Source organism: Fusarium phalaenopsidis (assembly GCF_050370095.1).
Source record: "Fusarium phalaenopsidis strain FUZ10S chromosome Unknown contig_32298, whole genome shotgun sequence".
NCBI lineage: Eukaryota > Fungi > Ascomycota > Sordariomycetes > Hypocreales > Nectriaceae > Fusarium > Fusarium phalaenopsidis.
In genome coordinates, this window is record NW_028145407.1 from 2,327,775 (window position 1) to 2,341,564 (window position 13,790).

At 53.0% G+C, this 13,790-nt stretch overlaps 5 protein-coding genes across 5 annotated transcripts; 2 read left to right on the plus strand and 3 right to left on the minus strand.

Annotated features, from left to right (window-relative positions):
- Positions 1–1,287, plus strand: LRP88_07273 (aminotransferase; the record flags this gene model as incomplete). The annotated part of the gene is made up of 2 exons (XM_083243806.1): positions 1–1,059; positions 1,114–1,287. 2 exons carry the CDS (start codon positions 1–3, stop codon positions 1,285–1,287), a joined length of 1,233 nt encoding a protein of 410 aa, XP_083101030.1.
- A 1,678-nt stretch (positions 1,288–2,965) lies between these two features.
- LRP88_07274 (flavoprotein) lies at positions 2,966–3,634 on the minus strand (the record flags this gene model as incomplete). Its single annotated transcript, XM_083243807.1, has 1 exon — positions 2,966–3,634. The coding sequence occupies one exon, from the start codon at positions 3,632–3,634 to the stop codon at positions 2,966–2,968; it is 669 nt and encodes a 222-aa protein (XP_083101031.1).
- An 814-nt stretch (positions 3,635–4,448) lies between these two features.
- On the plus strand, positions 4,449–4,998 carry LRP88_07275 (monothiol glutaredoxin GRX5; the record flags this gene model as incomplete). The annotated part of the gene is made up of 2 exons (XM_083243808.1): positions 4,449–4,472; positions 4,531–4,998. 2 exons carry the CDS (start codon positions 4,449–4,451, stop codon positions 4,996–4,998), a joined length of 492 nt encoding a protein of 163 aa, XP_083101032.1.
- A 4,954-nt stretch (positions 4,999–9,952) lies between these two features.
- Positions 9,953–11,908, minus strand: LRP88_07276 (nucleophile aminohydrolase; the record flags this gene model as incomplete). Its single annotated transcript, XM_083243809.1, has 3 exons — positions 9,953–11,233; positions 11,301–11,626; positions 11,740–11,908. 3 exons carry the CDS (start codon positions 11,906–11,908, stop codon positions 9,953–9,955), a joined length of 1,776 nt encoding a protein of 591 aa, XP_083101033.1.
- A 758-nt stretch (positions 11,909–12,666) lies between these two features.
- On the minus strand, positions 12,667–13,179 carry LRP88_07277 (uncharacterized protein; the record flags this gene model as incomplete). The annotated part of the gene is made up of 1 exon (XM_083243810.1): positions 12,667–13,179. One exon carries the CDS (start codon positions 13,177–13,179, stop codon positions 12,667–12,669), a length of 513 nt encoding a protein of 170 aa, XP_083101034.1.
- Positions 13,180–13,790: the final 611 nt, after the last annotated feature.

Here is a 13,790-nt window from a genome sequence, read left to right on the forward strand (position 1 = left end):
ATGGCTCCCTCCGCTGTCGAGACCCAGGACGTCAACCTGACGGCTGCCGCCATCCACAAGAAGGAGGCCGCTCAGCCTGCCATCGCCAACGGCCAATCCAACCAGGCGCCCCTCGACGCCTCCAAGCTCACCTACACCTACACCCAGAACCCCCGCGCCGTCCCCGATGAGGCCTCTGCCCACGCCGGCGACGAGACCATCGCCACCGACCACATGGTCCTCGCTTCCTGGCACCAGTCCACCGGCTGGGCTGCTCCCGAGCTCAAGCCCTATGGCCCTCTGAGCCTCATGCCCACCGCCTCGGTCCTGCACTACGCTACCGAGTGCTTCGAGGGTCTCAAGGTCTACCGCGGTTACGATGGCAAGCTCCGCATCTTCCGTCCTGACCGCAACGCTGCTCGTCTCCGAATGTCTGCCGGCCGAATCTCCCTCCCCATCTTCGAGCCCTCCGAGATCGAGAAGCTCATGATCGCCCTTCTTTCCGTCGATGGTCCCAAGTGGCTCCCCAAGGACCAGCCTGGAAACTTCCTGTACATCCGTCCTACCGTCATTGGCACCGCTCCTCAGCTCGGTGTTGCTGCTCCCAAGGCCGCCCTCCTCTACATCATTGTCACCTTCATGCCCCGCCTGGACGCTCCCGCCGGTGGAATGCGACTTCACACCTCTCCCGACGACATGGTCCGCGCCTGGGTCGGTGGCTTCGGCTACGCCAAGGTCGGCGCCAACTACGGTCCTTCCCTGCTGGCCACCGCCGATGCCAGAACTCGCGGCTACCACCAGATTCTTTGGCTGTACGGTGCTCAGGGCGAGTGTACCGAGGCCGGTGCCAGCAACTTCTTTGTCATCTGGAAGCGCAAGGACGGCAAGAAGGAGATCATCACTGCTCCTCTTGACGATAAGCTGATCCTCGATGGTGTTACTCGACGAAGCTGCCTCGAGCTGGCCCGCGAGCGATTGGGCGATGAGTTCGAGATTACCGAGCGAAAGTACAACATCGCCGAGGTTATCGAGGCCGACGCGGAAGGCCGCATCATTGAGGCTTTCGCTGCTGGTACTGCCGTAAGTTGAACCCAGTTGAATGATTTACCAGTCAATCGCTAACATCCTTTTCAGTACTTCATCTGCCCCGTCTCCCAGATCCACCACCGTGGTAAGGACATCAACATCCCCATGGGTGCTGAGGGTGCGCCTGGAGAGGTCACCAGCAAGATCAAGGGCTGGCTGGGTGACATCATGTACGGCCGCACCCAGCACCCCTGGGGTGTTGTCATCCCCGAGAAGCAATAAGCCTGCTTCAAAAAGACGAGTGCTTGCGTAGAGCAGAGGATTCTTACATTGAATAGTTCATGGGACGGCGTTTAGCGGATATTTTGATACAAAAGGGACCAAGGGTGGTCCTGTGCATATTGCATCGACACGAAGAGGCGGAGGCGGCATAGCTGCAGACCGTAATGAGAAATAAAATAAAATAGACACAGCTGACTGTCTGAGCGATGGCAATACATACGTGAGTCTATGACATCTCTTCCAAGTTCTCCACGCAGATCAAAAGACAGCTCGGGTTACATGACAACCATACTACTCGTCAACAAAGAAGTTCTGCATCATTCTCAACGTCTCGGCCTGTATATCAGCTTTAAACTCCTGGACAAGTTAGCAAGCGCAATACCTTGTGAAGAGTGAAGTAATACCTTTTCAATCTCACCCAACAGTCCACATTTAGTCTTGACAATCTCTTCTGCCTCCGCCTTGAACACATACGCCATCTTTGCTGTTTCTTTATCGAGTTCCGTAAGCCCCGGACCTTGGTCTTCAAGCTCTTTCTCCAAGGCACTCCAAGCTTCTGCTTCACTTCGACAGCAAGCATCCTATTCGTCGCTGAGCCGAAGGATCTCGTCTTTCGCCGCGGCGATATCATTCTTCAGGTTGGCCAAGTGGGCAGCAATTGTCGCCCGAGGATGGTTATCAGAGTGGCACAAAGTTGCCGATAGCGGATAGGCAATGTTGGAGTAGAGATTATTGCACTCTGACAAAGTCGCGCCAGTTTCATTGGAGAAGCGGGTGATCCTGGACTGCACTTCGGAATGCGCTTGCACGAGATGCTCAATTGCAGATGAGTGAAGGTTCATGCCCATCCGAGCAAACGCCTCTACTTGATGTCAGCCTTCTCAATCTTCCATAGCCGGAGTTGCAACTAGCCTCGAAGTTGGATTGCTGGGTCTTTGGTGTCGGACGTCTGTGTAGTCTTCTTGTAGGGCTTTGGGGCCAGCAAATGATTCCCTAGGCATGCTTGGACTTGCTGGTAGACGTCCTGGTACGGCGCCGGCTTCGTAGAGGAACTCGTCGCCGGGGTGTGATCATCACGAAGGCGTGCGCGCAGGCTGGAAGAGCATGCATTTTCGCCCCCCCAAAGACTGGAGGTTGAGTTGAGAAAAAGGCGAGACGACGAGTCCATGGTCGCCCTTCCGAGATGACGAGAGGCGATGGGCGACAGCGAGAGATAAGTCAGTAGGAATGTTTGCGATGATGAAAGGGCAACGTGGTGGGTGAAGAGAAAATGCCGATGGAAAGATTTGAATCTGTCTCGTGCGAAATTGATGCAGGTGCTATTGCAACTTCATTGGGAAGGAGCGGCTCCTGCCTGTCACTGGCCGCACCTGCCACCCATAAGCACCCATTGAACCCGACAAGACAAATATTCACGGCCGATTCCTGTTAATAGAAAGTCAGTTTCATTCATTCATTCAGTTCAGTGAGTGAGTGAGTGATGAGTCCAATCATGGTCATGTATTAAATCCTTCAGCACGCTACCAGGCCTTTTCCACAGAGCATACCCAATATGTCCATTTTGATGTCCCTCAAACGCCTAAACCAACCTCCAGTAACTATCGGACATGAATCAACCCTTAACCGAATCAATTCTCGTACAAATTCTCATTTAATCCCTTTCGCTTTCTTTTTATCCTTATGCCTTGATCTTCTCCGCAATCGCTTCAACAACATCCTCCCAAGGAATCATGGCTCCATTGCCAGTATCGCCGCACGCCAGATTCTTAGAGACTGGACGCAACACCTCGAACCAACCGTTCTCGCCGCCCCAGTCCTTCTCGAGCACGCGGATCTGCGTCGCCGTGATGGGATGGTTCCACATGCACGTGTTCATGGCTGGAGCCACCAAGATCTTCTTCTTCTTGCCATCGACGGCTCCTGTGGTGTCCCAGGCGCGAATCACGCTCGTCAGAAGGTTGTCGCACATGCCGTTGACGACCTTGGCTAGGGTGTTTGCGCTCAGTGGTGCAATCACAAGAACGTCTGCCCATCGTCGCAGCTCAATGTGCAAGATTGGGGCGTTGCGCTTCCACGGCTGAGCCCACTCGGAGGCGTCAGTGTAAAGGGCGTCGACGTTGGGCAGGTGAGCGAGCTCGTCCACCGTGGGCTGTTCAACTGACAAGCCAGAGAGAAACTGGGTCGCAGATTGCGTGAGAATGATGCGGATGGAGATATTCGTCTGAGGCTTAAGGCCCTTGATGATCTGGACGAGCTTTATCGTCGCGACAGATCCGGAGGCTGCGAGGAGGATATGGCGCTTGCCATCATTCCGGGCCTTTTCGAGGGTTTCGATAGAGTTGCGCATGAGGTGATCGTGGTGGGCGTCGTGGCCCTTTTGAATGATGTGAAGCATCGTGGGGGAAATCCGAGATTTTTTTTCCGAGGTCGATGAGGTTTCTTGGCAGACGATTATTCAGCTAAGGTGGTAATGTGATTATGAAGCTATCCGGATAGATGTGAGATGTGACGGGTTAAAGCCGCAGTGTGGTGGAGTGCATTCAAGTCAAGGGCTTGCGTCGGCTCACTCGAGGCAATTCGGTTATATTGTATAAAGAAAATATGATATGATTGAGGAATTCAATTGAATCCAAAGCTTGGCTATGAATGCATTCCGGCTTCTCGAGAGAGGATGCCATCCTTTATCTAACCCCGCCATCACCCCGCGTCATCCGACGAACTCTACAGCATCACGGGGGCAGCGCCGATTCTCGCACTTGGCCCTCCGGAACCGCCTTCCCGATGGCCTGACAACGTGACTGATTTCAGCTGAAGATTCCCGGTTCTTGAAAAAGTATGAATAACATGAGCCGATTCAGCTTTGTTTGGTGTCTGGTCATGAGCCTCGTGCCTCGACCGGCTACTCTCCCGGATTGCAGCTGATACCGGGGCCGGGTGGAGTAACCAGATCGCCACAGCACCAGCCACAGTTGAGCACCTCATCAGCCACAGGCATCACCAATTGCGTGCCCTCTGATTGGCGAATCGCCACCGTTCTCCGGGGACGGCACCGAAACATCCTCTTTGCATGACCTAATCCAGTTCCTCCGCCATCCGGCCTCTAATCAACTTTTGCGCCGCCAATCCTCCCCTCTCACCACTTTCCCGTCACAGCTGCCAACATGTTCTCACGAACGGTCGCCTCGGTATGTCTCCTCCGGCTTCGCCCCGCTCTCGCTCCGGTTCACTAACCTTTGACTTCAGTCCCTCCTCCGGCAAGCCGCCCGGCCCGCCGCCGTCCGCTCCTCGGCCTCCCTCTTCCGCGCCCCCGTCTCCCCCCTCACTCCCTTCCAGGCGCGCCTGCTCTCGGACCAAACCCGGGCAGCCATCGACAAGGCGGTCGCATCGGCGCCGGTGGTGCTGTTCATGAAGGGAACCCCCGAGATGCCCCAGTGCGGCTTCTCCCGCGCCGCGATCCAGATCCTCGGCCTTCAGGGCGTCAACCCCGAAAAGTTTGCGGCCTTCAACGTTCTCGAGGACCCCGAGCTCCGAGAGGGAATCAAGGAGTACTCGGACTGGCCCACGATCCCCCAGCTCTACGTCGAGAAGGACTTTGTGGGAGGCTGCGATATTCTCGTCTCGATGCACCAGAACGGCGACCTGGCCAAGCTCTTTGAGGAGAAGAAGGTGATCCTCGAGGGAGAGCTCGGCGAGGGCGACAAGAAGGAGTAGACGAAAGAGGGCATCCGAGCTGGACCGGGTCCGAGTGTACAAATACCTACGAGATGTAATGGATACATGGGCATGAGATACCTCTGTACGGCGATGAATAAAGTACAGCGAAAAGAATAGAATTTTTCTGGTTCATCTCTGCATCGATCAAGGGATTTGCTGTTGGTATTCGGTGTTCCTGAGTTCAATGGCTGACAAATGCTGGGTTGGGATCTCCTCAACACAATTCACCCACTTACTCACCTACCTACCTGCAATATCAAGTCCTCGGGCTATGATGAAGCTAAACACCCGGAGCGCAGGTCCGAAGAAGTGCTACATAGGTACGCCAATAATATTTAGGGACGTCAATGTCGCTTTCGGCCCATGTTTTTACACGTCATGCCCCGGAGCTGTGAAGAGACCTTCAATCATGCGGGTCAATTTGTTACTGGACAACTACACCACCACAAAGACCAGCAAGTCTTAAGGTCCTACATTTCATGCGTATTCTAAGAAAAGAAGCTTTTATCACCATCCTTTTGCAAGGGACAGAGTCCCTTCGAATACCAGCTTGTCGGCAGATCCATCCCTCTATTTCCAGTGGCTGCTCAAGGGTAGCTGGAGCCTCACTACCTACTCACCAACACCAGATCTCAGGCAATGTCTTTCAGTGGGCAAATTAGCTAACTGATAAAATAGAAATCTATAAAATCTATGAAAAATGACTATCATGTTTATACTGTCTAATAAAGCAACCCTCCCTACTGCCTGCACCCCCCTAGCAGAGCCCGGATTCGTTCGCTGGGTTCCTGGTAACGGCCGATCGGCTCCAATGAAATCTCCAGAACAACGTCTCTATCTGTGGCCGCATAGCACATTCTTAACGTCTCAATCTTTTGCTCAAATCGCGCCAAGACGACCCTAAACCTCATCTCGTCATCTCTTTGCACATCTTCAATGATCACACCGCCTGGGAACTCCAGCAACATAACCACCTTGTGGAACGGCCCCTGCCAGGGTAGTTCTTCAAACAAGGTCTTGAGTGTGTAATGGAAAAAGTGCCTGTCGGGATTCCATATCTGGTTCAGCCACGGGAAGGTCTGGACACTGAAAATGATATAGACACCGTGAATAACTGCAGGTGTCGCAGGCGCCAAGATGGGGCTGGTCTTGGATTCTGACCTGGGAGACGCTGGCTCCTCGACAGGCTGAGCATCTGGCTCGGAGGGGCCTCGCGATAGTCCTTGGCGACTCTGTGGTACTTCTCGCGATTGACCCGACGATGGCCAGAAGGCTCTATTGTCATGGTCTGCACCCTCTTGGTCTTCTGGTTCTCTCGGAGCCTCTGATGCTTTGTCCATGTTCACCGGCTGTGGGGGTCCATTGCCTGTTCCATTGTGAGTTGTGTTATCCATATCTACGTTTGGCTGAGTTGGAGCATCGGTCATGGCAGCGTTTCTTGAGTCTCTAGGTCTCTCAACGAGCTCATGAGCAATCTCTTGTTCCCGACGAGATGGACCTGCAGGGCCACTACTCTGACCACCGGGGGAGTACACATTGAATACAGGGTTGCCCCGATGATCTCGCCGGTGGCTGACTCTACGACGAGGGTTGTTTGTGGTCCTATTCTGATCCTGGGGATTTATCTGCATGATAGTTAGCAAAAATAGTCTGAGGAAGTGAGGCGCGCGGTCGCATAGGGAGGTACATTAAAGTCATCTGGGCTCTTTGTCGGACGCGGAATTCGCCCTCTGACAGGCGCCTCTCTAACCGGAGGCCGCCTGTTAACCGAACCTGCATTGAGGATTCGTCCATGATCCTGTGAGGCTCTGCGCGAGCGTGAAACGCGTTTTTGCTTGGTTCTCTGGTTCTGATTGATCTTGAAGAACAACCGGACCATTTCTTCAAAGATTCTAAGTTGCGAGGTTAGCAATGGATATGGCTGTTACAGCAGGGTGTGACCTACTCATTCCGATCTTCTGAATACCTCAATGGATCTTCATGTCCGTTCCCATTTTCATCAGGCCAAAAAAGAGGTCCATTCCCACCCGTACAGAGAAACTCATGTGTCATCTCAACTAGACCCTGTAGGTGAAGACGATTGTGCCACTTCAGGAGTTGATGTCCCAAGATGCCAGCGCTCGACGTGAAACGCGACGGATATGCCTTGACAATGTGAGCGAACCTATGATCGTTCTTGCGGCCTCGGATACTATGTCCAAGTCCTTCGGCTATGTTAGTCATTGTGTCAGTAGGCTTTCCATTATCGGCTACCGTCATCTGATAGTCTGCCAGAGGGCAAGTACAGTTAGCCGAGGTCATCGTGGTGGAATAGTGTTATTGATTGCCAATGGCACATAGCCAAACACAAGCCACTCGGTAATTGTGGAAACTATATGTATTTTGTGGCTTCTAGGCAGGTGAGTAGTCTTAAAGTTGAGTTGCTTCAGCTCTTGAGCAGAAACGCCCAATAAGTGGAGGTGCTGTTGGTCGTTGTGCCAAATCTGCCTTGCGGGCTGCTTCAATGCCACGCAACTCCGCCACAGAAGTTCCTCTTATTGGTCGAAGACTCAGCTATTAGGCAGGCAGCTAGGCAGCTCCCTCGGAATACGAGGTTTGTTGATGACCCTGAGCCAAGTTAGGAGGTCCTCTTGCTCTATTTCACTGCGATGATCATGACATCGAAGATTCAGCGCCGCTATCATGCATGAGAGCTGAGTTTTTGATTCAGATGCCTTGATAACAATCCCGGTCAGGATTGCGTATCTAGGCACACAGCCCCGTTGGATACTGCATCAACAGGTGTTTGGGGGCAGCGAGCCAATCACGGAATCGGTGGAAGTACGAGTATGCATCAAGTTTTCTTTGCTTCAATTTTTGTTTGGAGTTGAAGCAAAGACAAGACCTTGACATTAGAACACCGCCTACCCATCTGCCCGCTTGCCCGTGGGGTGAACCGGGTTCTGTAAACCAGGCTCTGGGCACCAGGCTCTCATGGTGTTGAGCTTCTGCGTGCCCTGCGCCACGAAACACAGACTGGGAGGGCACATGAACTCAGCCTCGAACAAGGCTCCCTCTCTTGGCGACGCTTCCCCCCTTCTTCTGATCATCTTTCCCTCTCCATCCACGAATTCTGCATCGAAAATACGGATCTCGAGATCATACCTTGATAATCTAACGGTTGCGCTACCAAAACGTCTGGTCCTTTGACAGCTATGGATGGCAAAGACGGCGAGTCCCTGGTTCCTCGCCAGAAGGACGAGAGCCTACCTGGACACGACATTTTTTGCACCCCAGAGAACAGCAGCTTCCTATCGGAAACTCCATACAAGACACTTGATCCCACTCAACGAGAGATTCGTCTTCTTAAAGTGCTTCCAGACTCCGGCAGTGGATTTGTGGAGTGTGAGTTACTGCCCAGCGCACCTATTGCCGAAGTGCGAGGCAAATACTTGGCCATCTCTTATTGCGCCGGCGATCCACGAAATACAGAGATCATCCTCGTCAATGGTGTCAAGTGCAACGTATTTGCCAACCTCTGCCACGCGTTGGCATGCGCTCGGCACTTTTGGACGACGCAGCCCGGCGATGAAGACTTTCTGCTGTGGGCGGATCAGATCTGCATCAACCAAGCTGACCTTTCCGAGAGATCTCATCAGGTTGGATTTATGAGGGACATCTATCACAGTGCACAGCAGACTCTCATTTGCCTGTCAACGTCCGATACTCAGGGCAAAGGCATGAAATGGTTTATTAAAGCCTTTTACGGAGACGGCAAGCGACCACGAAGGCAATCTCGGGGTAAACCAACCGCAAATCCCGGCGATAACCTGACCACCTTCTGGGAAGAGGTGATTGAAAGTCCTTGGTGGACCAGAGCTTGGGTCTTTCAGGAGTTTATGGTGTCGGCTGAGGCAACCTTTCTTTCTGGGCGTTATCATCTCCCTTGGATAATGACCCAGCTCGCACTCGAGCGATATCTCGGCCATGAATACGATCGCACTGTACTTCAAAGTCTCATCAGGATAATGAAACCACAAAACTCCACGACGCATTTTAGAAATCCCGCGGAGGCAGTAGGAATAGTCAGGGTCATGCTCAAGACAAAAGCCGAATGGGATGATGCATATAGCCTCCCGTTTCTTCTTGCTCGCTCTCAAGGTTTCAAGGCGTCTGATGATCGGGACCGAATTTACGCCCTTCTTGGCCTTGCTCACCCCGGGTACGCCATAACTCCCGACTACTCAGCTAGCAACACCTTGTGCCATGTTCTCACCGAGACAACCAAAAATATCATACTCTTCGAGGATCGCCTTAATGTCTTGTCGGCACTGGGCACTTCCCGACGCAGCCGGAGGCCAGGGCTACCATCATGGGTAGTGGACTGGACTAGTGAAGAGGTCCCTGTCGACGCAAGTAGGAATTTCGACGCAGTCAAGTCCACTCCCCCTCACAGGGATCAGGCAATTGTGTCTTTTAGGGAAACCACATTCCCCAAATCTTTCCAAGCAGCCACTGTCATGGAAGTGACTGGTATATTTGCCACATTGATCACTGACCCTCCCTTTGGGGAATCCGATCTATTATTCGGAGATGGTACACCTAATATCGAGGTCTGGTATCTTGGTGAATTGCCTTTTGCCCTACAGAGTGAGTCGTACGGTTATCGGATCATTCGACGGGTTGGCGCTTTTGTCGGTAATCAACAGGAAATCCTAAATGTGCCCGACAAACGGGAGGCGCTTGCTAGAGCGATACCAAGAGTCATCTCCATCTTTTAGAGGGATTCTCGGGCAGGTTCCTGAGAAGGCGGTACAGTATGTGATTCGTTATGGTGCGTTGCTGGCACAAGCATGAAGTTGGAGGATGTTGTTTGGGATTGTATGTTGGCATCTTGTCATGCACGCCCGGGACTTCACTATTGAAAGATTGTTTTATTATTCTTATCATTCGAATGCCGTCATAAACACCTCTACTGGGGATATGCTCCTCCGTCAGCTCTTGGGTCACTGCCAGCAGACCACACTGGTGTTCCGTCAGGATCCACGGTATACCGGATGATCTGCCCACGACCAAACATGGCTCTCTTCCAGTTCTTGAGAACAACCACGTTATGACCCAGCTTCTTCAACCCCTCAATAGTCTCCTCGGGTATTCCCTCCTCAACATGGACAGTCCAGTCCAGCACGTTACCCTCATCTGGCATACCAGCTCCGATGCAGATTCGTGGAGCGTCCAGGGCTTGTTGAGGGTTCAACTGAGCGACTGTTTGTCCCAGAAGCACTTGCAACTGGCCTTGAGGCTGATTAAATCCACCCATAACTCCGAAGGCAGAGTGAAGAGAGCCGTCGCTAAGGTTGGTGGCCATGCCGGGGATGATGGTGTGATAGGGTCGCTTGCGAGGCTCGAGCTTGTTAGGATGCTTGGGGTCAAGAGAGAAGTTGGCTCCGCGGTTCTGCAGGGTGAAACCACATCCCTTGGGGACGATGGCGGTACCGAAGCCGGCGTAATTGGAGTTAATGAAGGAGGCGGCGTTACCAGCAGAGTCGGTGACTGTAAAGTAGACGGTATCGCAGCTCTGAAGGGCGGGGGAGATGAATGACGGGTTTCCGGGCTGGACTCCGTCATGGGCTTTCGAAGGATCAAAGATCCTGGCGCGTTCGGCGAGGTACTCGGGAGAGATCAAGCCCTCTGTCGGCACCTTTGTCACGTCGGGATCCGCGACATACCAGCTCGCGTCCGTGAAGCCCAACCGAAGAGCCTCAATGATGGCATGCAGATACGGTGTCGTATTAAAATCCTCAGGCTTGAAGACAGGAATCTTACCCTGCTTCTCCAGCTGCTCGATTATGCCCAGGGCCATGAGTGCGACGATGCCCTGGCCGTTTGGCGGATGCTCCCACAGCTCGACACCTCCGTTGGGGTCTTTGCTTGTAAGGCCTTGGCCGCGGAACTTGACTGATATGGGCTCTGTATTTTGGGTGCCTGTTTCCAGGTGGTGCTTCAAGTCGTCGAGTTCCAGGCGGCCACCCAGATCTTGGACAACCTTGACGATTTCCTCGGCGATGCGACCGGTATAGAAACCTTTCTTGCCCTCTGTGGCTAAAGTTCTGAATGTCTGTGCAAGGGTTGGGTTCTTGAAGACTTCGCCGGGCCCAGGTGCTCTCACGCCATTCTCAGCCTTGGGATCCTTCTTGAGCATTTCGGCATAGTTGGGCGAGGAATCTCGCAATAGCTGCTCTTGGGATCGCCACTAGTCTCGTTAGCAGAGTCTTAATTCGGGACAGAAAACTTGCCGCATGCGAAGCGATTTCAGACACAGGAAATCCATTTTCTGCCAGTCTAATAGCAGGATCAAGGATCTGGCTCAAGTTGAGCTTTCCACTGCCGAATCTCTCAACCGTGTCGTACCATCCAGCCGCAGCGCCAGGAACAGTCGCGGCAAGCACATCATGAAGAGGGATTTGGCCGATGGTGCCGTCGGCAATCTTGAGGTCCTTTCGGATGTTCTCGAGCGTGTATTTGGCTCCTGATCGGCCGGAACCGTTCAGCGCCTTGACTTGCTTGGTGGCGCCATCGTAGTAGAGGAGGAACATGTCACCGCCGATGCCGGTAGAGACGGGCTCGGTGACATTGAGACCGGCGGCTATTGAGGTTAGTCATTATCCAGCTGTGACCGTCCTCGACGTACCAACTGCAACAGCAGCATCCTGGCTTTATCAGCATCATGATTGCAGGGTTAGACATGGCATGGGCGACTTACAGCGGCGTTTCCTCCGGCTCGCAGAACCTCAAGACCACAGTTGGCTGCCAGCGGTTGAGGCGCTGCTACAATGCCCTGTGTACTGTGAACGACGCTCCTCCGTGAAGGATAGCCAGTGAAGCCAGCCGTCGCCGGCTCGTAAATGGTTGCTGTAGGGAGAGGCATGACACTGGATCTGGTGGACCAAATAAGAGTTGACAGAGGATGGAGAAGACGCAGAATCAAGATGTTAGGCGAGATTTAAATGATCGAACTGATCTGGACCTCGGACAATCGGATTAAGGCCGAGAAATGAATCATTCGTTGCTTGTTGGAGATGGAGACCGTGGGGGAGATGGCGGGGTAAAGTTGGCAATGTCGTGATGATTGCAACTTTGACTTGCCGATCGCCGGAGCCCATGATTGCAAATGCTGTGCCGTGGGACATGCGTGATCCGCAACTTTTTGTCACAACTTCACAAAGTTCAATTGTTTCGTAGTGGTCTAATCAACTCGCTATGCGCCTTCTCTCATGCGGCCATGGTCAATCAAGCTGAGATACAGATCAGTGATATGACTTGGCAGTGTTTATTGCCTAAACCTGGCACTCAAAAGAACAAGCAATATCCTACAGAACAATGCCATCAAGGCAGGTGCCTGTCGCATGCCCGGAATTCGCCTCGGAGCTCCCTCATAGCAGCCGAGCGCCAATCAGACATGCCGTCGCCAAATGCAACCAAGATCAAGGATGCAGATTTCCCACATGCCCCCGAGTCGAATAGTCCGTCCTCGGAGCTCTGCAGTCATCACCGAGCACCAATCAAGCAAGACCTCTGTCTACTTCAACACCATTCCCAGTCTCTGGAGGAAGGCATAGATGGAACCCTTGGACACATTGCCAATCTGGCTCATCCAACGGGCCGCAAAGCTGCCTGCGTGCAACGTCAGAAGGGAATAAAATATAAGCTTCGGATTAACATGCCGAGACGGGGCCCCTTCGCCGCGAAACCGAGGGCATTCAATACCCAAGCCAAGTCGAAGATGACCAGTACGCCAATGGCGATGATAGTGCCCACCGCAATGAGGGCAGTATAGACGGGGTGCTCTTTTGCAAACTCCAGAGCGGTATCGATCGCCTTCTTGATCGCATCTGCCATGGGTTGGGCCATCTTTGCTCCCTCCTTAATTAGCTTCTCCATCTTCTGTAGGATCGCTTCGGCGAGGCTCTCAGTCCACCCGTTGGCAGACACGACCTCGTTCAGTCGTCGGTGGAGCTCATCGCGGGAACCCTTGTGGGTTTGGAGGATGTTGATGAATTGATCTGCCGCATCGTCCGAGTAGGGAACCGGTTGTTGAGTGATGACTGCCTTTTCGTTGGTAATCGCCTCGGTGGGCTCGATGGGCGCGGAGGCGCCGAGGCCAGCGAGGCAACAAAAGATGGAGTCGATCGCGTGCATTGTGATCAAAAGGAGGGAAATTTCTCTTAGTTCGTCGCTTGATTTTTCAAATGAATGAATCGCGGTAGAAAGGGAGGTGGAAGTAGGCAGATTGAAGAGTTGCCTTGGCCGAGGGGAATGAGGGTTCATATATATGGGAGTAAGCTGTACGGTACGGCCTCCCGCATGCCTCGCGTATGAGGTTGGCCATATTTCCAGACCGTTTACACCATTAGAGACAGCTTTGAGCAGCCGTACTGTTTCAACTGGCGAGGCAGACTCGATGAAGTGCTGTTGGTGTTGGTGCAACCGCTTGTTGGTGATTCACTGCCACCTTCAGCGGCCTGTTTGGCGACCAACCTCCGTGAGGTCTTACCCATTTTGCGCCCAGTATACGATGGTCGGCATTGAAGATATTTTGTGATCACTCGGATGCTACATTGCCATTCATCCTATCCGATATCTCGGGCATCCAATGGATGGGAATTGTGAATTGCAAGTAAACACATGGACTTGAAAGGTGACCGGCCGGGGAAGGGGCGTGGGTACACGTTCCAAAATACAGGGGAGCACCCACTAAAGTTTAGTGCATGTGCTCACTAACCCCGCGATGCTCAGACAACCACCTCCCA